This window comes from Mus musculus, chromosome 7, assembly GCF_000001635.26.
Source record: "Mus musculus strain C57BL/6J chromosome 7, GRCm38.p6 C57BL/6J".
NCBI lineage: Eukaryota > Metazoa > Chordata > Mammalia > Rodentia > Muridae > Mus > Mus musculus.
In genome coordinates this window covers 89,185,846-89,212,460 of record NC_000073.6, presented here as the reverse complement: position 1 = coordinate 89,212,460, position 26,615 = coordinate 89,185,846, and the positions used below count along the sequence as shown (strand labels likewise).

The window sequence follows — 26,615 nt, the reverse complement described above, 5'->3', positions numbered from 1 at the left end:
TCCCTCCCTCCCTCCCTCCCTCCCTCCCTCCCTCCCTCCCTCCCTCCCTCCCTCCTTCTCTCTGTCTCTCTCTGTCTGTCTGTCTTTCTTCCTTCCTTCCTTCCTTCCTTCCTTCCTTCCTTCCTTCCTTCCTTCCTTTCTTTCTTTCTTTCTTTCTTTCTTTCTTTCTTTCTTTCTTTCTTTCTTTCTTTCTTTTGTGATTTATTTATTTTATGTATGTGAGTACACTGTAGCTGTCTTCAGACACACCAGAAAAAGGCATCAGATTCCATTATAAATGGTTGTGAGCCACCATGTGGTTTCTGGGATCTGTACTCAGGACCTCTGGAAGAACAGTCAGTGCTCTTAACTGCTGAGCCACCTCTCCAGCCTCCTGCCTTCTATTTCTTAAAGGTATTCAAATAAAGGAATTTTATCTAGGCATCAATTTCTTAGTACTACTAATTTCTAAATGCAGCACATAGAATCAACCATAAGAACACTTAAAACCTTGTTGCAAATGACTAGCAGTGGCCAACCATGAAAAAATAGGCCGGTTCTTTAACTAAGGAAAATAATTAGGAAGGGAAGGAATTACTACAATTCTCTAATGGGAATTCTAGCCAAGTATTAGTAGCAAGTTTTTGTTTGTTTGTTTTTGTTTTTAGTGATAGTGTTTTTCTTTTTATCCACAGTACAATATCTCAAAGTCTGAAGTGCATAGCAGCGCTGGAAGTCTTTATAACTATGTTACCACAGTAACAAGTCTACATAGTGGTCTTTCTTAAGTTTACACTAAAAGCACCTATAGAACAGTGGGCAGGTGGTAGTTTTTACAAATATTGAACCGAGAATGCAAAAATATTTTCAGTTATTTGGGATCACTTAAAGTCATGCCTTATTTGAAACAAATCTAGAAACTTAGGTTTGAAAATACCATTATTCACTCCATTATGAACTTATGTCTAAACTATGGACCTAAACTGTTGTTTGAAATCATAGCTAGATGAAAGTTTTTGCAATAATTTGCTGTTGTCTTCAGCATGTGTGCCACTGGCTGATGCTATGAGAGGAATACAGCTTACATGTTTATGCTTCTCCCATATGTTAATTGCCTTTATGGTTAAAATTTTCCCTCATTGTAACCATTTACCATACAATAGGATCCTTCCATGTTCGTGTATGTATGTTTCTTGGTAAAAACATCAGTTCAAATAAACTTGGGAATGAAAAAAGGAATGGCTAGCACTGCTTTTGTTCTGTTTTCTGTATTTGGGGGGAAAAGTATGAGTCAACCCCCCTCTGGTGGAAATTAATTTGTGACTCCGTTCTGTATCACACTTTCTGTTGGTGCTGGTGTCTTCAATGGGATGGTGGCACACTGTTGATGTAAATGACTGTTTTATCCCTGCTGTGTTTTGTGTGAGAAGTGAGAAGGTGACCTCAGGCTCTGTTTCCCAGCATGATCCTTGTTCTGTTCTACTTACACTGACATGCTGTAACATCATCTTTGGGAATTTGGGCTCTCACTGGATAATGAATTTTAAATTCTTTTTTCAGAGCTCTGTGCAGAAAGGGACATGTTCAGTCTAAATTACACTTGGTGCTCAGCTAGCATGTGCTTCTTTCTTCCTTTCTAACTATTTGCCTTTAGTTGAAGAACTCTGCTCTTTTGTCAGCACTGAAGACAGAAATTTCTTAAGTCTAGACATGGGGACCTCCTTGCGTGCTAGTACAAGTGGCTCAGCGTCTCTGAATAGGGCAGGTTAGAGGGAGTGGTGAGGCATGGGAAGCTCCTGGTACTGACCGCATTGAGACCGTGTATTCATGTCAAACTAATCTAGTGCAGCTGCAAGATTAACTGTGCGGGGAAGCCATAAACAGAGGGAGTTGTCCCCCTCCTCGGAGCTGGTTCCTGCCTCAGCATCCACTCTGGCTCTGCTGAGAACTCTGATGGACCACCATTTGCTCTGCAGAGCACGCATAGGGGCATGGTGGGGGTGCAGTGACTCTGCTCTTCCAGCATGACTTCTAGCTGAGGCTGTGAACAAACTGGAGCCAGTCGAAGTAGGAGAATAGAAAAGAAAACAACTTGAGTTTTTAAGACATAAGAGCATTTGGCCATTTCAATCCTTCTTTGATCACTTTGCTATAATGGAATTTTACTTTAATCTTCAATATACTTTGCTTCTTTGGCTATGTCTAGTTAATAAATGTTTTAAAGTACTCATAAAATTTGAAATTATTAGTGAGTACCTGTGTTAAAAGAAATAAAATAATGCTTCAAATTTTACAGTCATATTTAATTTTATTTTTAAAGGGAGTATTTTACTCAAATATATGTAATTAATATGGAAATTCCAAAGGCTTTGAACTTTGTCTAAAAGTACACCAAATTTTAATAGAAAAAATATAAATGGATATTTGGATTATTTTAATAGGTTGTTGTGAGTCTGTGAATTGAATATTGTTGAAGTTACATGATTTCTCTGAAGTCTTTAGTTATTTTAGTATTTTCTTGTCCATTAACTGGTCTTAAGCTTTAGAGTGAAACTGTTTAAGGCAAAGTTGAGTGGAACACAACAAGCTTCTTTTGTATTTTTTGCCTTCTGCATTGATAGCTTAGTGTTTACCCATTCCCTGTGGAAGGACATTTTGCTTGATTTCAAGTCACGGTATTATGAATAGAGTTTCAATAATATCTGCATGCAGACTTTCAGATTATCATCACAGAATCTGTAGGAAGAGTAGTGTCGGTGAACGCAGAGACGTGAGGTTGGTTTCTCATGGGCTGTGAATAAGTCGAGTACTTAGTCCTGAACAAAATATTTATGCTATAAGGTTTCAGGAGCAGAACAAGGGGCAGACAGAATATAAGGGCCAGATAGGAACAGAGACTGCGAGATGCTGTCTTCAGCCAGTCATGGATCCTGTGTTTGTCTGCTGTGGGGCTAGTATACAGTAACTTAGATATTGGTAGGCAGCATGCATATTCTAGAGTTAAGTCTGATATCTGGGTGTGAAGTGGAATCAGAGACAATGCTCTTTCTGTAGAGAGACATAATTATTCACCATGTAGTCAGTTACAAACATCAACACTTACTAATATGTGAAGCTGACAAAAGCCCCACAGTAATGGCTTCGCCTCTAACATTGTATATAGAACTGATTTTTTTCTAAGTTTGATACACTAAACTATGTTCTAGCCAGCTTTTAAAAATATGAGCTATTTGACATTTGTGATATTAATGTTCTGGGGCCCAAGAGTTACATAGATGAATAATACAATCTCCTAATATTTGTATATCCTAAAATAGGATTTAGCTGAATATAGCATGATTTTGTTCTTGTTTTGCCTCTCATCTGCTGTCAGGAGCACAGTCGTGTCATCTGTCGTGTCCCTCCCCCCCCCCCCCCCCCCCCCCCCCGGTTGTCTCCACTTTCCTAGTGTGTTTCTAGCTAAGGGAGAGGGATGGGGGAGCCGAGCGCAACAGTGAGTGTACTGGTGACAACCCTATCCCTGTTCCTGAGAGGATGGATGCTGGGACTCACTTCCTTGCTGCTGCTGCTGCTTTCCCCAAATCACTGGGTTTATCTGCCCTGCAGCTATCACTAACTCCACACAACTGGGTATTTGAAATGAGACATTCCATGATGTTGTAATTGAAACTCACCTTTGGAGTAGCACTTTCTAAAGTGAAGAACTTACAGGAACCTGTTCTGACAGGATTATACTTTGTTCTGGATGGTTGGCGAGACCCAGAGCTGTGTACTCTGGATAATGCTTTGTTTCCCTGTTTAGCAACACAAGAAAGGTATGTTTACATAGAGTCGATGAAATTTGATATTGTAAAGATTTGTCCTAATCACCGATTACTCCAAGACCACAGAGAAGCAAACAGCAGCACATGTAACTAAGAAACCTTACCTGTCCTGTTCTTACCCAAAGTATAAATTACTCCCATAATTACTCAGTGATAAGAGCTTAGTAATGAAATAGTATAAGAAGGAGTCTCACAGGAAAGGCCGATTTTAGTGTCTTATCCACACTGTATATGTTGGCAATATTTCCAAGAAGGTAACCAGAAACATGTCTAAAATCTTAAAATCTAATGTTGTTTAAGGATTTTTTTATTATATCCACACAGTGCATTTAACCCAAATAAAATGTTTAGTGTACCTGAATTTAATATTTTTGGTATTTAATAAATGCTAATAGTTTTAAAACTCTATAGTAGGTACTACTGTTGTGGGCATTTCAGGTTATCACTACTTACTTTAAATGCTTTACAAATATTTATTATTTTATGAAGTCATCAATACAGCTCAATAAGTATGTATTTTAGTATTCTTTTTATAATTTTAAAATGCAGACTCAAGAGGCTGCTGTGGTCGTACTCAGTCAGGGCTTGAGCATCCGAGCCTCAGCATTTCCCAGTAGAAAATGTTGCCTTGGCATATGAGGTTTTTGATGGAGTTGTGATTTTGTTGCTTCATATAAATAACAAACTGTTTTCCCACTACTCTGCTGACAATATACTGGTTGTCTACTAGTCAACTTGCACCCATTGACTTTATTGCTAGGAGACCTTAAGTGAGTGTATTAACATCTCTGTAATGTCCCCACTGTATGTGAAATGGGTGTAGAATAGCAGCGATTCATGCAATTATTCCCAGGAGACAAATCCCCCTACTTATATAAAATTAAGCTTGCTGTATAGCAAAGATTCCGTACTCGGAAGTGACTTTTGCTAGTGAAACTGGCCTACATCAAAGCCTTTGGCTTCAAATAAAAGCTCACTTTTGTGCTTGAATTTACTATTGCACATTTTTCTTTCCCACAAGAGACTGTAACTGTGCATCTCTTGACACATTTGTGAAAGACGGTGAACTAAAAGATATGTATTATTAATCTAAAGAATTGGCTCTCAACCTTCCTAACGCTGTGACCCTTTGGTACAGTTCTTCATGTTGTGGTGAGCACCAACCATACGATTATTTTCATTGTTACTTCCTACATGTAATTTTGCTACTGGTTTGAATTGTAATATAAATATCTGTGTTTTTCAGTGGTCTAAGGTGACCCCTGTGAAAGGGTTGTTCAACCCTGAAAGGAGTCATGTGATTTACAGATTGAGAACAGCTGCCCTAAAGGGTCAAAATTGTTCTCTCGGGTCTTGAATAATGTTTAAGTAAAAGACAGTTGAAAATCCTAATAATTCTAAGCTAACCTTGTTTTATGTAGAAGAATTAGGTTATTCAAAAAAGGGGAAAGCAAAAAAATCTCAGGGCAAAGTTCATCAGTACTGAGTGACAGAGAATTTTCCTAATATGTATGAGGCCATGGATTTGATCTTTAGTGCCAAAAAGAATAATATAAATATTTTGTTATAATGGAAATGGTGACTTTTCCTTTCGTTTCTTAATTTGATGCCACTGTACAACACTGTAGTTCATTGTACTTTGATCTTTTGTTTACCAATAAATCTTATTGCAGTCTTAGGGATCGTATTCTCCAGGAAGAATATTCATTGATAAAGGCTTGTGGGTGAGCCAGAGTAGAACTTCAGGCCCCTTTCCTTACTTTGGGTAGAATAATCCCATGGTCCTTGGTTTTGTTATAGTTACTGCTGGTGTGATTTTTTTGTTATTGTTGTTGTTGTTCGATCAATGAGTCTTTTTGCTTAAACAATAAAGCTTTAATACCAGTATTTTAGGTAATTAGTTTATTTTGGATATGTACGGATAATTACATCCATAAACACAAATGATTTATAGTATTACTAAGTAATTTTTGCTTTAAGCTATTTTAGAACATATTTTCCAAATGGGGAATTTACATGCTTCAGTTTTATACTTTCAAACATATTCTAAAGCACAGCAATAAAATTTTTGAAATCAGTTACATGTAGCACATTATATATAGTTAAGGGCATACTTATACATACACAATACATGTGAAAAAAAGAGCTGTCAGTGTTTTCAGGGAAGCATACCATCTATTCCACCATATCTGAGTAGATCTTTTAAATACAGTCAACAGCAACACTGACAGCCTATTTAAGTGCAAAGACAAAACGTGAACAGTAAAAGGGCTAGGGCTTTTGCAGATGTAAAAATGAAACCACTAGGCCTGGAGGTCAGGTTTCAGTACTCATAGTAGGTAGCTCACAGTCACCTGTAACTTCGGATCTAGAGGATCCTATGCCTTCTTCTGGTGTGTTTGGTTATCCACGGGAAATTGTGCATTCTCAACACACAGGCAGATAGATATACATATTCATGAAGATAAAATTTTAAAAGTGAAAATAGTTAAAGATATTTTTTGTGTGAATTTTTTCTGGACTTATCTGGAGACAAGAATTAATCTAATTGTTTCATACTCTCAGGGATGGTTTGGTGACTCCTCAACAAAAGGCATATTGAATGTTGAGATGGTTTGTCTGCCCCATGTATCTCCGATCTGCATCATCTTGAATTTTGAAGGGATGTTGTCTTAGTCACTGTTCTGTTGCTGTGAAGAAACATTATAAGCACAACAACTCTTACAGTTGTGCTTACAGTTTCAGAGATTTAGTTCATTATCAGCATGGCGGCACACAGACAGACATGGTGATAGAAAGGTAGCTGAGTTTTACATCCAGATCCTAAGGCAGCTTGGAGTGAGGGAGGGGAGTAAGGGAGGAAAGGAGAGGAGGGAGGGAAGGAGGAAGACATAGAGAGAGGACAAGGAAAGAGAGACGGAGGGGGGGCTGACAGACAGACAGACAGACAGACAGACAGAGACAAAGACTGACTAGGCTTGGCTTGAGCTTCTGAACCTTCAAAGCCCAACCCCCAGTGATAGACTTCTTCCACCAAGGCCACACCTACTTCAGTAAGACCACCTCTCCTAATCTTTCTAAGTAGTGTCACTTCATGATGACTAAGCATTCAAAAATACATGCCTTTGGGGCCCATTTTTACTGAACCACCATAGCTAACCAGCTAAAAAATAAGAAATTAAGCTTAGAATTCTGGATATACTAAAGAAGAAGGCAAATTCTAATGTATTAGTTATATAAAATGGATTTCAAACAGCATTGTCTAAAATAGAATTGACTGCTATTCTAAGATGTATTTAAACAAAGATGAACAGTGATCTTCCCTCATCAGTAGATAAGCAGGCATTTAGAAGATCATATGGCTGCATGATGTTCCATATTTTAGTCTGTGTAAGTTCTAAGCTGTGAAGATTATTTTAGAGCAGTGGTTTCAACTGGTTGAGGCTTTGTTTCTCTTCAGGAAATATCTGTCCAAGTTTGTACATCTTTGAGTTATCATCATTGATGAGATAGCTGAACAGGGGCTGCTGTCTAGTGTGTAGACACCAGAAATGTTGTAAACATCCTATGGTGCACCCATAAACCACACAGGATTATCTACTTCCATTTCCCAGTCATTAGTGCCAAGGTTGAAAAGCAAAGATCAGGGGATTTGGCTGAGTGAGTGACTTAGACGATAGTCCATTTAATCTTTGAAGCTGGTCCAGGCTTGGAGTTACTAGGGCAGCTAACCTTAAGCATATATGAAGTAGGAAATGCTTGAAAATAAATTTGTGATGCTCATCAAATTTGTCGCTCTGTGCAACATATGACATTGTGGGGCATTTGTCCTCCATGGAGTATGTGTGGAGCTGAGAGTAAAACTTTCAGAGTCAGTTCCAGGGAGATCGAACTCAGGCCACCAGGTTTGTGAGGCATGTGCCTTGGCCTGCTGAGACATCTCCCTGGCTTGACAGGACTTTGTTGATGTTTCCTCATATGTCTTGTCTTAGTGGAGGGGGGGCGGGGCGAGGAAGGGAGGAGAAAGAGGAGAGGCAAGGAGAGGAGAGGAGAAAGGGGGAGAAATGGCAGGGAGAGGAGGAGAAAGATGAGATGAGAAGAAAGGAGAGGAGAGGAGAAGGGGGAGAAATGGGGAGGGAGAGGAGAGGGGAGAAGAGAAGGAGAGAAAAGGGGAGGGAGAGGAGACTGGCAGGACCTGATCTTTTAGTGTGTCTTTCACTTATAAAGGTACTAGCTCTTGGGTTAGGGTTCAACCTTAAGGGCTTGTTTATCTTATTTAACCTTAAGATCCTCTCCAATCTGCAGATGTAGTCAGTCTCATTCAGGGGTGAACTTAATAATCGTTAGAGAGGACAAAATCATTCTAAAATAGACTGATTGACCGTTAGTTTTATTTATATATTATTAGCTTTATTTAATGATTGTTAGCTATATTTTTATATTGATCATTAGTTTTATTGACATATTACCTTCTGAAATAAAATAATCATGTGGTAGTTTTACGCCAAAGCTTGGTTGTATAAATAAACTGTTCTGATGTGTGTTATGGTTTAATGACATAACAATCCAAAACAAGAGTGTGTGTCACTGTATTGTACTGGCAGAAAGCCTGCCCTTCAGGCTTCTGTTGCTACTAGGCTCTGAGTAGGCCATTGGAAATTAGGCTTTTCTTAGGTAGTTTTCAAAGCATATAAGTCTAAGTTCTAGTGAAATTTTTATAGTAGTATAATTAACAACTTCTTAGTTTTCATTAAAAATTGCCAGTTTTGTATGTTTTCTTTTTCTTTAAGCATTAAATCATGGTTCTGCAAAATGTCTATTTATATGTTTTGGCTCCTAACTTCATTAATGTGAGTGAAATGTGTGCTTAGGATAGCTCAGACACTGAGGCAGTGTGTACCGAGAGCCACCTGCCTTCCTTAGAGGCATTTTCCATTAAAATATTAATCACGCTATTTGTTGTTAGAGACAGAATTTCCATGTGAAAATTTGGCTAACATATATGTGCACCGCACTTTTTGCCATATTCTATATTTAATGCACTAAAAGAACACATTTAGAAATGTTCTTCAGAAGTTTCCAGTTTCCCAATTAGTCTGCTTTACTGTTACCAATTAAATTTTGAAGACTGAGAAGTCTAGGGCATATCAGTTTCATATTGCATTTGATGTTGTACAGGCATATTTGTGAGAATTGTACTCGCTGACTTCCAGTCCTCTTCCCAGGGGATTATGTGGAATTGTTCTGGTCTATCAGTACACCACTTGTTCGTCTCATTCAAGCTTTGCGTGTGGAGACAGCAGTGTCATTGAGACATGGTGTCACGTGTCCTAGAAATATTCAACAGCTTTAAACTAAGCCAGCCATTAACTTCCAAATTTTGTGGTTACAGGCATTAGCCATCACACCCTGGATCCACAGAGCGTTTCCTTTATGAAACAGTTTGAGAGGACTTGCCTTTCTCAGTTGTATGATGCCTTTAAATTAGCATCATAAAATATCTGGGTGAGAAAAATGTTTATAATTTACATTAGAGAATAAACTTAATATACTTGGTCTTAGCCACAAAGTGTATACCCCATATGTCTGTGTGTCTAATTACCTAAATCTTTATGGTACTACTTTAGACTCGAGCCAAGACCAAGTACATAACAGTGACAATGGCATTTTTCCTTTTTTGTTTTTTTAAACTTTTCACTGACTCTAAGTTTCTCATCATGTACCCCAGCCCCAGTCATTTTCCTGTTCCTTTGTATCCACCCTCTGCCCTTATACATTCCCTCTTTAAAAAACAAAAAACAAGCCGGGCGTGGTGGCGCACGCCTTTAATCCCAGCACTGGGGAGGCAGAGGCAGGCGGATTTCTGAGTTCGAGGCCAGCCTGGTCTACAAAGTGAGTTCCAGGACAGCCGGGACTACACAGAGAAACCCCGTCTCGAAAAACCAAAAAAAAAAAAAAAAAAAAACAAACAAACAAAACAAAAAACAAACAAGCAACAAAACAAAACACAGAGGAAGCATCTCATCATGGCCATTGTATGCTATCACAGCACACCACTCTGCCCACACATCTTCACTTGTAATGAAACGTTGCTCTGGCTCCAGGCCTCTGGCTTCTGTGACACCATCAAAGTTGGATCCTCACTGGACTCCTCCCAGTTATTCTGTTGTTGCCCTGTGCCATGGAGATCCTGCAGCTTTGGGTCAGCAGAACTCGCCCTTCCTATGCTCCAGCAGGTCATAGATGATATATTTTGGGTTGGGCCAACTCAAAGCCCTGGGCCTGTACCTGAAAGGTGTCAGCCTGCTGGCTCTCCAGCATCCCACTACTAGGGTAAGCTCTCCAGCACTACTCTGGCTAGCCCTCCTAATGCAGCCATTGGCAGAAGCAGGGCCAGCTCTCTCTCTCCTGCTTTCAAGCCATTTCAACTTCTCTGTACTGCTCCATCCAGGGCTGGGCACACTCCCATGGACTACAGCTAGCTAGGGACTGGGCCAGATCTTCTGACCTCACACCTTCAAGGCATGCTCACCCACTCTCCCTCCACCATACCCAGCTTTACAGTGCTGCCCCTCTCTCCTGAGTGCTACACCTGATGGGAGGCAGGGCCAGTGAGAAGGTGAGATACTGGCATTTTAAAATAAAAACTATTATGGGCATTTTCACAGAGGGATACAGGAAAAGCAAACTAAAAGTTGCCAACCTACTACTTCATACTTGAAAAGGACACACAGATTAAAGTACTGAGAGAAAGCTGACTGACGCCTCTGCCCAGTCTCCCCATCTGCCACCCCACCCTGTGGTGTTGTGTAGTTCAGGCTTGCTGAACCTTGAACTTTTGGTCCTTCTGCCTCCACCTCCCAAGAGTTAGTAATTCAAACCTGTATCAACAGGCTTGGTTTATGCAGCTCTGGGGTTTTATGCTACATCTCCAGCCTATATTCTACTTTATCTTTTAGTGATATTTTCTGGAGAAATAAACTCAATCTAGAGAACAATTTTTCTCCCCTTGGCAGTTTGTAAGATGCTTTTGGGGCTATGATCATATCTATGGAGCTAAAAGATGAGGTGAAAATATTTTTTCAACCTAAAACTTGCCTGTCCTTTTAGACTCAAGTTTCATGAAAAGATAGGTAAGGCAGGTGTTATACGTAGATTTGTGCGCATATTGTTTTGAATTTATTCGGGGGAATGCTTTCCTTCGGTGCAGAATTATGAAAGGCAGGTGTGTTTGTGCATCGGCTTATTCCTTTAACTTATATAATATACAGTGAATATTAGTAGCTATAGTGTGTTTTTTACAGATATCTTCAGGTACCAAATGCTTATGCATTTGAGCATAGGCAGAAATCAACCACCTTACTACATTTTAGGTCAGATGGGCCAGATCCATTGTTGGGAAAGCTTACACCACTCTACCGAAGATCCTGACTGTATGCAGCTGGCATACACAGTGGTAGATAAAGGTCACTTCCTGTCTGTCTCCTTTAATCATTTTAGAATTAAGAGAAGATGATGCTAGATAAATGTGAATTTACACTTGTGCTATGTTGTTTTCTGCTTATTACTGTTTCTACTACTAAAACAAGAGGAGCTGGTAAGAATTGAATTTTCAGAACCATCAATTGTTAATATTTTTTACACTGTCTTATTTACAAGCTCTTCTTTTGTATGACATTGACAAACCATTCAGATCACTGTGTCTTTTAGTATTTAAAATAGATCTCGCTGTGTTGTTAATTGGAGAAGGGGAGAAAGGGTAAAAGTTTCTTAGCTACTAGGCACACCTCAGAACCCTGGTCTGTTGCTTCCTTTCCATAACAAGTGTAGGGGCTGAACTTAGGAGATATCATTACACATCTGAGTTCCATCGTAAGTCAGTTTGAGACATTCTGTTAGCCCATTTGATTCTGAATTCTAACATGCACTCTGTGCTTTGAGACTAATGTCTGTAACTCTAGACCCAGGGGACATTGTATAGTATGAAATTTGCCAGCTTAAATATCAGTTTCATGGGGTTTTAATAATTCCCCAAGAATAACTTGTCCTCAATATTGATCTCTTCTCATCACCACGTACTCCCCACCTCTAGGCAACTACGATTTTATTTTCTGTAAATAGGTTTGCCTATTTTGAAATTACATATAGAAAAGGCATAATATACAACACATAGTTTTGGTTTCTGGCTTCTTTTACTTAGAATATTGTTTTTGAAGTCCACTCATATTGAAGTGTAATATTTAAAAAGTCATCTAAAATAGTAACTTCAAAATCATTTAAATTAATGTTTGTGAACACTGCAGAGAATTTACCTCTTAATAGGATTTATTTATTTTAAAAATATTTTTATACTTTATTTGTATTAGTGTTTTTCCTGCATGTATGTATGTTTTCTATGTATGTGCTTGGTGCTTGTAAAGGCAGAAAAGGTGTTGTATCCCCTGAAACTAGAATTACAGACAGTTAAGTTTCTACATGAGTACTAGAAATTGAACCCAGAAACTACAAACTGCAAGAGCAGTGATCACTCCTAACCATTGTGCCATCTTCCAGCCTGGAAAGCATTTACTGAATATTTATAATGCACTAGTGACTATTTGTTAGGCTTTCTATATATTATATTATTAGCATTTCATGCATGTAGCTTATGTAACTGGCATTATAATTTTTATAAATGAACAAATTAAGTGATGATTATTTGTTAATTCATAGGAAATTGTAAAATACAAGGTTAAAAGTGTACCAATTCATACTTTATATTTAGACTTACAATATGTGAACTGTTGTAACTTCATCATACTAACCGATGAAAATGCCATTAGCTGGCCAGAGATGTTCAGTTGGACTTTTGTAATGATGAAGGTGGCTTGTGCCTGTCGATTTGTGATGGTGACTATTCTTCTATACACCTATTAATTGCTCCATATACAGCACTAATATGAATGAGAAAATAAATTTAATATTTTATAGTCATTAATTTTACTTCAATAACCATACTGTTACTTCTGACCAAAATACATTAATAGTGATTGTACTTTCTCACTAAACAACAGAACAGCTGCAAATAATAGACAGAATACATAAACCAATGGTATTAGGCATCAAAGAGCAGGGGTACCGTGATATGAGAAACAAATGGTCTGCTGTATTGTTACCATAGCTTAATGTATTGAGATGATTCTGAGTCATGAGGCAAGGAGGAGTCACTAGATGAGGACTCTGTGAATGAGGAAATAAAATGAGCATGTGGGCAGGTCACCCTGGACAATATTCACAGAACAGAAGGCTGGAGTAGAAAGTACTCAGCTCATTATGGATTAGGGCATTACAGGAGGAAATACTCAAGTCCCAAAGGTGCACCCTAAAAGATTAGTGGTTCTTAGTTGTGTCCTGGGCATTCAGGCAGTTGTGAGTATAGTTTCATTCCCTATTTGCAGACATTATAGAAAACTCTCAGCGTATGATGTGGTAAAGCACATGCATTCAGTAATGGCGGAATTCGCACCACAGCACTCACTATGCGGTCTGTCCGAAAATATCTTCTTAAAACTTCTGAAAAGATTAAATTGTACCAAAGTAATTTTTTTGTGTATCAGAACAAAGGTTAAGATTTGTTAGAGCCCAGAAATACCCAAGACCCATCAAAGTGAAGCTCAGGATGCCAGGCATCAAGTAAGGAATTACTACTGGGCAGTGGGAAGCAGGACTTTCTGACTCACAATAGATAATCCAGCCCATACTAGGCCAGAACTGAGAGCCATTTAGCAGACAAGTGTCACATGAAATATATATTTGAAAAACAAAACAAAACAAACAAATAAATAGGCACCCACACTAGCCCCGGCTATGTTCTAGTATCGAGGTTTCCCCACCAGGATCTCCATGGCCGCCCAGCTCTTTCCCTTGCTGCAGATCCTGCTCACATTCCCAGCCATTCATTCATCCGCTGTGGTTAGCTGTCACAATCCCTGTAACCTGGTGAAATCAAAGCTCTAGAGGCTTGGAATGTGTCAGTCAGATTTATATCAGTAAATTCTCAACCCACAAAATGCCCACACAATGAACTCAAAACTCAATTGATAGAAACACAAGCTGCACAGCTAGATGGGGCAAACACACCCTACTTATTATTTAATCACCTATCTAAGAAATCCCCAATACTTACGGCTCCCAGGTCTGCATGGTTTGGTTCCTCTTCCTCTCCGATAGGTTCTGTCTTGTGTCCTCCTCTCTCTCTGTCTCTGTACTAGACTCTAGCCTAATCTTTCACCTGCTTACAGACAGCAATCTACATTGAAGGACATTGAGAAGGGCTGTTATAATTAAATCCTATAGCTTTAAAAAGTTAGAACATGGCAGATAGGATAAAACCCAAGTCACACTTCTAGAGATGAAAAGTTTACTATTATGATAATTGTCAGTTATACATTGTGGAAAAAAATCTTAATGACTGTCAATGTAAAACAATTTGAGAAAGTCTAAAATAAAACATTTAGAGAAAAAAAGAAAAGGAGATTTTCTTTGAGAATAAAGTTGGCATCCATGAATTCTGTGCAGATTTCAGATAGCCTAGTATTATGTAATTAGATTTTCTGATGGAGAAGACAGCAGAGCAGAAAAACAAAATCCCATTTGTTCAAATAATGAGTGAAAAGTTTCAAGTGTGATTGAGACAGCAAACTTAAATAGTCAGGATACTTTATGGAGCCTCAGTCCAAACAAGTTGTTGGGGATAGAGGGTCACTGAAAGCACATCACAGTCCACAGTGGAAAGAGCAGTGTAAGAACAGGACTCAGCAAGCTAGAGTTCTATACCCAGCCAGAATAGTTTTCCAAATAGTGGGAACATTTCAGACACAGTTTAAAGGAAAAGCGATTAATATGTGGTGTCGAGTTTGATGCCCAGCTGGGGTTTGGTGACAGAAGTGACATGAAGACAGCTGGGGAGAAAGGGATGGGAATGTGCCTTGTGAAGTTCCTGTAGACGAAATGGTACAGTGTGGTGGGGATGTGGGTTAGAAATTAAAAGCTACTCCAAAAAACATATCAGTATAGGCAGCCAGTGAGAGGAAGTAGTACCATTAGTTCAGGTAATGGGAAAAAGGTAAACAAGAAAATAGAAGGGGCAATATTGAAATCAAAGATATTTTTAATCTGAATATACTAGTAGGTACATCAAATATATAAATAGTCCAGATATTCCAATTAAAAGATAGATCTTTACCAAGTGCTGAGCATAATATTCCATGCATTTAATCCTAGCACTTTGCATGTTGGATGCAAAGACCGGCAGATCTCTGTCAAAACCATCCTGTTCTAGAGTGAGTTCCAGGCTAGCCAACTCTGTACAGTACACAGGGAGAGCCCATGTGCAAAAAATAACAAGGCAAGAAACACACACATGTTGCCTATAAGCAACACACTTCATATATAATGATCACAAAGCGTGAAAAAATTGAAACACTAATGAAATAAAAGGGAGACCTCCTGTCACCGAATAACTAGAGAACACCATAGATAAATACCTCACTAGGTGTGATGAATATATTCCTTGCCTTTATTATGCTGCCATGGAGTGTAGTACCCTCTAGAATCTCTGCGAATCAGCATTCATTTACTGCAAAAAGTATCTGCCATCACTTGTCTTTAAGGACCTTAGTTTGTGTGCATGGTGTGTGTGTGTGTGTGTGCGTATGTGTGTTTATTCTGAAGTTCTCTTCAACTACAAACTACTATAATTTATAATACAAAATATCTTTCATCGTCCACACGATATCAAAGATGTACATTTGATGATCTGATCCGCAGTTTGAGGATCTGGGTTCTTACAGACAAGTTGTACAGGTGTTCATTGTTGAACCTTGCTCCCACCCATCTAGTCCATAGGAGTCCTCTGGGCATAAATGTTTGCTAATAGCTTTGTGCGTATAGTTGGCTTTATGTATCATGGGTCCCATATCCATAAATTCAACCAACTGCTGTTTAAAATATTAATAAAATTTGATAAACTCAACTGAACATATATAGTCCTTTTCTTTTTACTCCCTCAAAAATAGGTAGATTGAATTTATATGTTTTATTGCGTACTATAAACAATCTAGAGATGATATAAAATGTGAGAGGATGTATGTAATTCATATGCAGATAGTATGTGATTTTATATAAGACATTTTTATCATTTTTGGATTCATGTATCTGTGGGCTAGTTGGCTGGATTATTTTTAAAATTAGTCTTTCATAGATACTGAGAGAAGATTATACATATACCATATGTGTATAGTATAATTATGTATACTTACAAGTCCGTTACTGTCTTAATGCAGTATATTTGGGAGGTACATAATCTTTTATGTTGATGTACATTGTAATGAGAGCTTCTGTGTCATTGCATTGCACGAAGCCTGCGATTTAATAGTGGATAATTTGTTTTTGTCAGTCATAGAAGTGATGATGTCAGTCAGTACCTTTTGCAAATAATCCGTTTCCTCCTTGTTGCAGGTCCTTTTGTTCTGCATCACAGCGGCCATGTACATGTTCTTTTTCAGGTATGCTCTATTCACCAATTTATTTCAGTATCAAATAGTATCTAATTCCTTTCAACTAAAGTATGCCCTCCCGCATGTCATTATACCAGTAAGTGGCATGGATTCCTGCTCACTTAACCCCAGGAGTTTAAAGGACAATCCTACATCATTGTTAGTAAACAAACAGAAAGGAGAAACATTTTTTGGAGGATTGTGTTAGTTTGACTCAAGTAAGAATACAAAAGGTGTCTGTCACTTTCCTATGACTAGAGCAGTATTGAAAATTATTCTTTTTTTTTCTGTTGTAATTCTTTTTTTTTTAATTGAATATTTTATGTATTTACATTTCAAATGTTATTCCCTTTCCCTGTTGGTTTCCCCTCTGGAACCTTTACCATCCCCCTGCTTCTATGAGGGTGCTCCCCCTCTCACTGAGCCACTCCCTCCTCACCACCCTGGCATTCCTGTACATTGGGGAATTGAGTCTTCACAGGACCAAGAGCTTCTCCTCCTATTGATGCCAGACAATGCCATCCTCTGCAACATATGCAGCTAGAGTCATGGGTCCCTCCACGCCTCCATGTGTACTCTTTGGTTGGTGGTTTAGTCCCTGGGAGCTCTGGGGGTTCTGGTTGGTTGATATTGTTGTTCCTCCTATGGGGTTGCAAACCCCTTTAGCTCCTTCAGTCCTTTCTCTTAACTCCTCCAGTGGTTGGCTGCAAGCATCTGCCTCTGTTTGTCAGGCTCTCAGGAGACAGCTATAATAGGTTTCTGTCAGCAAGCACTTCTTGGCATCAGCAATAGTGTCTGGGTTTGGTGTCTGTATATGGGATGGATTCCCAGGTGGGGCAGTCTCTGGATGGCCTTTTCTTCAGTCTCTGCTCCACACTTTGTCTCCGTATTTCCTTTGGACAGGAGCCATTCTGGGTTAAGAATTTGGAGATGAGTGGGTGGCCCCATCCCCCAACCAGGGGCCTTGTCTGACCTGTGGGTATGGTCTCTACAGGTTCTCCCTCCCCTTTGTTGGGCATTTTAGCTAATTTCATCCCTGTTGGGTCCTGGGAGCCTCTTGCTTTCCTGGCATCTGGAATTTGCTGATGGCTACCCTCAGTTCCCCATCCCCCATTGCTATACACCTCTGTTCAAATTCTTGACCCTCTGTATGTCATCTCTGTCTTCTCTTATACTTGATCCTGCTCCCTTTCTCCCCCTCCCTCTCCTCTCTTCCTCCCAAGTCTCTCACACCTCCTCCTTCATAATCTTCACTTTCAGCCATACTAATTAGTTTGCATTTATAGCCCTCATATGATACTCCTTTAAATAATTTTTATTGGCTTGTTGGTGTTCAGTCATAGGAAGAATGTCGAAGCTTAAACATTTGTCCTTAGTTGATAGAGGCAGCGGCAGACTTGTAGTAAGATGTAGTTTCAAATAAATTAAACATATCCAGAATATCCTAGCAAATACTTAATAAAGCACAGCATGATAATTTTAATTTAGTTTTACTGTTACAAAACAGAAAATTATGATTTGGCTGTTTCTAGGGAGGGTATCAGATAGAGGCAAAGCAATAACGCTGTGTGGCAGGAAGGATTTCATCTTCAAAGAGCTAATAAGATGCAGAGGATTTTATAGAAGGTCTTAGTGTTAGATGTCATTGGAGCTTTGTGGTATTGAGGGCATGTGTCTCTCTCCCTCCCAGTTTTTCTTTTCTTCCTTTAGATTCTTTGTTTTGATTGAACTCGGAACCTGTGAGTGGCAGGGCACTCCTCTGCACTGATTCGCACACCCCACTTAGGGGTCACTCTGTATGTGCCCTGCTATTGTAATTTGTAGCACACTGGTTCTTGTGCTTTTTAATAAATCTAATTGGTAAGCTGAATTAGAAACCATGAACATTGCTTTTCATCAATTTCCCCATACTCCCTATTTGTGTCAGTGACATTATTAGAATACCACTGTAAAAAAAAACCAAACCTTTGTCTGCTGTTATAATTTTGTGTCCTGACTTGTCTGATGATATGCCATACCTATCAGCAAAATCAGTTCTCAAAATGTTGCAAAGTTAGAAGACCCACCTTGTTGCCATGCATAGGAGTTAGGTACCATGTAAAGTCAATTTCCATCTTGTGAAAATCTTAACAGGTCATAAAAGGAAACAAGCCTTCAGAAAGGGACTGTTCAGTGTAACAAGTATGTTTAATGTTTAGTATTTCTTAACATTCATAAGAAGTCTGTGGTTTAAAAGCGTATTATATATTGCATACGTAGAAAAATATCCAGTTTGTTGCCTGGTTGTAGGGAATTATATTTTGAAAACTGTTGCCATTAGCCCAGTATGTTTGGTGCAGAGGGAAAAATCAACCCTATAAATACGTGTTTTGGTGCAGAGCTACAGACCCGTTCCTGCTTCAGTTCCAAATGTCTGAGGTAAGGACAACAGTTTAAATACTTTCCAGAAGTCTCAATACAAGGTTTAGGAGCCAAGATAAACACTTTCAATTTTCTGAGGAAAAGGGGCTATTTTTCTCTCCAAAGAAGTTCTGTCACTGAATTCGTAGTGTTCTTGGCAGAAGTCTGTTTGAATAACTCAGCGCAATGGTAAAAATATAGCCCTTTAGAAAGTACTACAACCAAACACAACAGTGTTCTGTGCTTTTCTGTAACGTGGCTTGTGTTTGCAATGAACAGTTATTTTACATGGCATTTGGCAAGTCTGATGGCATTTTAATTTAAACACAGGTATTTGTGGACATATTTATTCAATTTATTGTTAGTATTTTAAAGCTAATTGCATAAAATTGGATAATTAAATATAAAATGATATTGTCCTCAGGTCTACTTTTAATGGTTAATGTCTTTTGGCAAGAGGATAAAGGAACATTTTTATGTGCCAGTAAATCATCTTATGTTTTTATCCCGATGTATAACTTGGAAAGAGGAAACTGAGACCCATTTCAATAAAGATAAAATGTACTGGTATGATTTTCCTTTTTCTTTAAAAAGAACTTGAGGGAGTAATTTCGTAATTTTTTTTCTGATGAAATCCATCTCTGATGTATGAATTTACTTAAAAACCAGCACACTGAGTTTGTCATTCAACAATCTGCTTACCGAAACACCAAATGAAGAACTTCACAGGTCTCTTAGTAGATTTTTAAATAGTTCTTCACATATATTATCTCATACATGGTGATTGTGATTTTCCATAGGATTTTCTACAGGCTTATGTTAAAATAGAATCCTGGATTGCTTTAGATGTGTAGGCTGGGGGAAAGTAATAGTTGGCAGTTGTAGTTTTGTTCAGTCTTTTTGCTAGCTGCCTGACTAGTGAAGGCATCTGGATTTTATTGATACTACCTGCTATGGATCCCAGTGGAAATTCAAGTGCAAAGGAGGATGAAGCATGTTGTGAAGGTACTTTGAATGGGTGTTCTTCAAATGTCTCACTAGGCCTTCCTGATGCCTTGCCTCTCCTGTTCCACTGCTTGGTCAGCACGCACACGTTTGTCCTGAGGCTGTGGTCTGGGGCTGTCAGTGCAGACTAAGGAGTGAGGGGTGAGAAGTGATATAAAGTGTTTTCTCTTGTGTACCACATATTGGTTATGTTCAAGTATATACTAGTGGGTATATACTTTATACCCACTTTAAGTGGAAGTATAAGTATTATACTTATAGTACTTAAATATTAAGAATTTGGAAACAAAAACGTCACCAGATACACCACTTTGTTCTGGCTGTAGCCTCAGTTGACCCTGAATAGCTTAGGTAGACCTCAAAATTACAGCCATCTTCCCTTGTCAAGCTCCTGTTTGTGAGGATTTCAGGAGTGAAACACTGTATTAGATTTAGGGTCAAAATGTTTTTATAGTTGTATGGGATTGTTTTATTTGAAACATGAAAGAATGAACAAAAACCATAGTCAAACATCTAGCATTTAATCTTATTGAAAAATAAAATTAGGAATGATAATTAACCATGGGTTTCTCATCATCAGGTGTCTGTGTATGAAATGTTGCTACTCTTTAAAATCAAGTAAACGGACCTTTCTTTAATTAAACATAGTGTCACAGAGTACCCTAACTTGTCACAAGTTGTGACTACTTGCTGGAATCCTTCCTACCTTCCCCTGTGGAGGCAGCAGGGAGGGCAGCAGTTTGCTTAGATGTGGAGCCTGAGAGGCTTAGACTTGGCATAGCACCTCATCCACACATTATGTAGAATTGTGCTACAATACACAAGTGGTAAATCATATGAGGACACACTGTGTGTGTGTGTCTGTCTGTGTGTGTCTGTGTCTGTGTCTCTGTCTCTGTCCTCTGTCTGTTTGTATTTCTTATTTTTTTCTGCCATTTGTTGAGTTCTGGTCAGGCACGTATAAGAAGCCGTTTTTGTCATTCTCAGGGCATAGATTTAGTGTTTGTATTTAAAGGAGCATGTTGCTGCAGACTGTCTCTCCAATGAAGGCATTTTCACTAGCGTACCTTTCTGTTCTGGAAGTAGCTAATAGCAAACAAAGAAGTATTATTCTCATTTTCCATTTGTTTTATACAGCTTTCGATTTTGCCCTCTGGGGATGCTTAGGAGATCTGGGTCTTAGCTGCCCCTGTGCTTCTGCTGTGACAAGCATGTATGCAGTCCTTGACGATCTGGGACTCAGTCACATACCACAAAAGACTGATATTAATACTCAGGTGACAGAAAACAATGGAACTGACGTTTGATTTCTGTGATGGTTCATAAAAGCGTGGGCCCTCATACCGGAAGCACAATGCTATCCCAAATTTTGTTTGTTCCTCATATATTAAAAATGCCCCTTGAGGTGCAAAAATTCACATTCATTTATTGTTGGTAAGCTTCTTTGCAAGGTGTTTAGAGAAAACATCTGTCTTTGTTTATAAACCACAGAGAAATGGCCAGTGATGCATTGTAACATCTAACATTCACTGACCACCATGTCATTTTAAGTGTGACAGATGTGTCATGAGAACATTCTAGAACTTAATTCGATTTGTCACTACTGCCTTATCTATTTTTCACAATATGTTTTCAGGAAAAAAAAACTATTGGCACACATTTATGATCACTTCCAGTTTTCATCAGGAACTGACTGCTTTATAAATATATGCACTTGTCTACTGAGGGTTCTTTGATGGTAGCTGTGGGTCCAGTGAGGTGGCTCAGCAGGTGAAGGAATTTGCCATGAAGTCTGATGTCCTGAATTCAGTTCCTGCACATACATGGGAAAAGGAGAGAACTGATGTCCAAAAGTTGTCCACAAGTGTACACTCATGAAATGATTCATTTTTTAAAACTAGCTGTGCCATTTAAGAATTCTGGCTGTTTCATTTGTACACTGTGCATCTAGCTTTAAGCTCACTAATATAGTCAGTTGATATTCAAATTTAATCTTCCAAAATCTATGGTGAGTTAATTTTTGTTAAATATTCTGTTTTTTAGCTTTGCAGACATACTGACTGTTTTTGTTTGTTTGTTGCTTGCTTTGTATTAAAGTTCATTTTGTTGAAAAGTAATTGGCTAGACCTGCAGACAGCTTTATAAAGCGTGATGGCATGCTGTTTTTCAAAGCGGTGGGCTAGTACTTTCGAAAGATGGGTCACCGTGGAGAATACAGTTTTACATTGTTATTTCCCATATCAAATTGGGCATAGTACTAACAAATAGTAGTTGAAATATGAAACTTTCCCATAAGAAACCAGAACTTTTCTAACAGCTGTTGTCATGAAAGATGGACTAGAAATTTACTGTGTCTATGAAACACTGGCTGCCGCCATCCTCCTGTGAGTCCTTTTTCGGTTAGAATTCCACTTGCATTGTGCTTAGTACTGACTTAGTTTTTCTTATTCAGTCAAGAAGTAAGTAGCTGCCATTCTGTTCACATCTACCCAAATAAAGTTCTGTTTTAGGTAAAAGAACTCTTTTCCAAGCCCAAGCCTTTTGGTTAACTGTCCTTTCTGATAATCACCTGTGAATCTGCAGATCTGACTCTGTGCTCTCTGAACCTGGCTATTGAACCTTTTGTTTGAATTCAGCATCTCTCCTCAGCACCTTCTCTCTACTTCCTCTTCCCTCATCAGTCTTTTCTGTGAGAGGGGCCTGGCATATCCTGTCTGTACGGTGAGTTGGCTTTATACTTCTACCATCCATACTTTGATTCTGTGCCCATTTATTCAGAGGACATATTAAGTTTAAAGTGCTAGATTACCCTAATTAGGATCTGTCTGTACTGTCCTTGTGTTTGTGGCACCATTGCTACAAAATGGTGCACAGAGCTTGATTTCTGCACAGGTAACTGAAGTGAAAGAAGGTGGAACTTTGTTTTGAAACAGTTAAGCAAGGAATGAATTCAGCAAATCTAGGAACAGATGCTTGTTTGAGTTTTAGCATCTTTAGAGGAATTATAGCTAATGGTGCCTTTGTTTCTTTGTTTCTTTGTTTCTTTGTTTCTTTCTTTTTTTCTTAAATATTTTTTTATTACGTATTTACCTCAATTACATTTCCAATGCTATCCCCAAAGTCCCCCATACCCTCCCCCCCACTCCCCTACCCACCCACTCCCACTTTTTGGACCTGGCATTCCCCTATACTGGGGCATATAAAGTTTGCGTGTCCAATGAGCCTCTCTTTCCAGCAATGGCCGACTAGGCCATCTTTTGATACATATGCAGCTAGAGTCAAGAGCTCCGGGGTACTGGTTAGTTCATAATGTTGTTGCATCTACAGGGTTGCAGATCTCTTTAGCTCCTTGGATACTTTCTCTAGCTCCTCCATTGGGGGCCCTGTGATCCATCCAATAGCTGACTGTGAGCATCCACTTCTGTTTGCTAGGCTCCGGCCTAGTCTTACAAGAGACAGCTGTATCAGGGTCCTTTCAGCAAACGCTTGCTAGTGTATGCAATGGTGTCATCGTTTGGAGGTTAATTATGGGATAGATCCCTGGATATGGCAGTCTCTAGATGGTCCATCCTTTTGTCTCAGCTCCAAACTTTGTCTCTGTAACTCCTTCCATGGGTGATTGTTTCCAATTCTAAGAAGGGGCAAAGTGTCCACACTTTGGTCTTCGTTCTTCTTCAGTTTCATGTGTTTTGCAAATTGTATCTTATATCTCGGGTATACTAAGTTTCTGGGCTAATTAATATCTACTTATCAGTGAGTACATATCATTTGAGTTCTTTTGTGATTGTGTCACCTCACTCAGGATGATGACCTCCAGGTCCAACCATTTGCCTAGGAATTTTATAAATTCATTTCTTTTAATAGCTGAGTAGTACTCCATTGTGTAAATGTACCACATTGAAATGCAAATCAAAACAACCCTGAGATTCCATCTCACACCAGTCAGAATGGCTAAGATCAAAAATTCAGGTGACAGCAGATGCTGGCGAGGACGTGGAGAATCCCTCCATTGTTGGTGGGATTGCCGGCTTGTACAACCACTCTGGAAATCAGTCTGGCAGTTGCTCAGAAAATTGGCCATAGTACTACCGGAGGATCCCACAATACCTCTCCTGGGCATATATCCAGAAGATGTCCCAACCAGTAAGAAGGACACATGCTCCAGTATGTTCAAAGCAACCTTATTTATAATAGCCAGAAGCTGGAAAGAACCCAGATGCCCCTCAACAGAGGAATGGATACAAAAAATGTGGTACATTTACATAATGGGGCCTTTCTATGTAAAGAACCTATATATCCATTGTGGTGTAAACGACACACAGTATCAGTCTTTGTGTCCTAGAGCTTCAGTAGAACTGTTTGCCTTTTTTTTTTTTTTTTTTTTTTTTTTTTTTTTTTTTTTGTGGCTGAGAAGGCCTTTGAATGGTATGGTTTGGTAACAGAAAGTTATATCAGCTAGCTAGTATTTACTGAGTGCTTATTGTGTACAAGGCTCTGTACTAGCTGCTTTATAAATATTCCTGGAATAAACCTTACTGCAACTTAAAGAGAGTAGATACTGAATTGTACTGTCTTAGAGGTGAGGAAGTTATGTAATGTGAGAATTTGTGTAATGTGCCAAAGACTGCACAACTAGAAACAAAACACAGATTCGAATTTTCTTCTCTTGAACCTCAGAGGCTGTTCTTGTCATTGTTCAGTTAGCTAACATAACCAGTACTTGCCAGTGTTCTAAACCATCACATAAAATATATGGAATATGTTAGCATATTTTTATTGTATGCATATGCTGTGCAAAGCTAGCGGCAACTGGCCTAGGAATTCCATTCGGGCCTGTGAGAAGTGTCCCTTCTTTCCATCATCAAGCCTCCTGTAAGAAGGGGGCTAGGAGCTTCTCATTGTCTACAGGAGTATCTCCCTGGGAAAGAAATGGTGAGAGACAAATGCCGCAGCACAGTGTGACAAGTGCCCCCAGGCCCCATATTTCCATGGGTCATCTGCTAGGAGCTTGAAAGAGCTGATATTTTCTCAGTTGGGTTATGTTCCTTTCTGTGACTTCTTTTTTTTTCCTCTTTTTGTCCACATTTTTTTTTAATGCTAGTAATCACACAACATTGGTTTTACTTGGGAAATGTTTTTTGTCCTTTGCTATCTAAAGGGAATAATACCATCTGTACATAAAGTATATAGCATGTGATATGTGGTATCATAAAACAGTGGCAAGATCATATTATAATAAATCTGATTCACACTGCACATGTCTCAGCTAGGGAGTATGGCAGATGCTGCATTTATAAGTGGTATTTAAAAAGCCTTTGTAGGTCATTTCAGCATAATCATATCTTATCAGAGGTCATGAGGCTGGTGCTGAAGATGACTTATAGACAGAGTTACAGCATCAGGAGGCAGTGATTAGAGGTGTGAGGATGTTGAAAAGAAAGGGAGGGAGGCTTAGAGGCATGGTGGAGAGAATCTGCTGTCTTCCTTCCAGACACTACCTTTTTGTCTTTCCTTCTCTTCACATCCAGGTTTTTCAAATTACTTGTCCGTATTTGCCTTTTGCTGTTCTTACATGTCACTGCAATGTGATCTCCGCCCCTTGAGTCTCCAGAATTTCTCTCTCCGATGCCATCAGAAACAGCCTTCCTCTAATGGATATTTACCGTTCCTTTCATAGAAGGTCCTTCAGCTACCTAGAGCATCTTGCCCCCCCTTTCTTATGACCCTTTCCCTTAGTTTTTCTAAGATGATTCATTCTTGACTCTTCTCTCTCTCTATTCCTTCCTCCAGCTCCTCTTCATTGACTTGTGTATGTATATATTTGGTACTCTGTTTTTGGATCTTAGTGTTTCTCAGTGTTTATACTGTCTTTTGGTAAATTGTACACACTTCTGAGCTTTCACTTATTATCCATATATTAATGATGCCTAGTCTGTCTAGGTCATGTTGGTCTCCTGACTTTGAAAGCCACATTTAATTAGTGGCATGGTTATTTTACTGCTTTTTAGACTGTAGCTTCACCAGTTGGACTTAACATCTCTAGTTCAGCATTTCTAGCCCTTCCTGCAACTTTCTGCTTTCCTCCAGATCTCTGTCAGTCAACAGAAATGCCACCCACCAAACTGGAAGTGCAGGTAACTGAATAGCTCCATGTTCTGTCTCTGTCTCCACTGTCAGTGCTCAGCCACATTGACCATGCTATACTTCCCTCCTCCCTGCAATCTGCCTGCATCTGCCCTCCCCTCTCCAATTCCTTTGTAACAACAACAACAACAACAAACAAACAAACAACAACAAACATACAAACAGTTATAGCCCTGTACTTCAGTTTAAATCTATTCTTTAATTTTAAAAAAATCCCTTTATTTTAATTTATGTTTCTGCAAATCTCTGCATCATAGAATACACACATGTGAATGCTTACAAAGGCCCAAAGAGAGTGTTAACTCACAGGGAACTGTAGTTAGAGGCAGTTTTGAGTCTCCTCACGTGGGTGCTTGGAGTTGAATTTAGGTCCCTGCAAGAGTAGCCAGCATTGCTTCTCAACCACTGTTGAGTCTTCTCTCCAGACCCCAACTCCTTGTAGGCAGAATGCAAGGTTCCGGGTAGCATGGTCTCCTGTATGTGATTAGCAAGGCAGACATTTGAGCCCGTTGCCTGTATTTGAATCAAACTTACTTGGGGATCTTGGGTAAGTTACTTATGTTACCATTGTGTCATCTCTTCAGTGTGTTTAAAGTAAGTTATTCTTAGAGCCTTTAGTTATAGCTGGAATTGAATGACCATTTCCCTAATGAGTAGTAATCACTCAATAAAGGTAAATTCTTATTGTAATTGTTATCTAATTTAAATAGTTTTTGAAATTCAGTCT

General features: G+C 39.0%; 1 protein-coding gene across 7 annotated transcripts in view; it reads left to right on the top strand.

Annotated features, from left to right (window-relative positions):
• The window catches only part of Tmem135 (transmembrane protein 135), a 264,682-nt gene that overhangs the window by 192,243 nt on the left and 45,824 nt on the right, over positions 1-26,615 (top strand). For 6 of the 7 annotated variants that reach the window (NM_001360746.1, NM_001360745.1, NM_028343.5 and 3 more), the window contains one exon: positions 16,302-16,348. In NM_001360746.1, the coding sequence (NP_001347675.1) occupies positions 16,302-16,348 (47 nt within the window). Of the gene's footprint in view, positions 1-16,301; positions 16,349-25,831; positions 25,879-26,615 lie in introns of all 7 variants that reach the window. The other variant, XM_030243018.1, reaches the window with a different exon arrangement.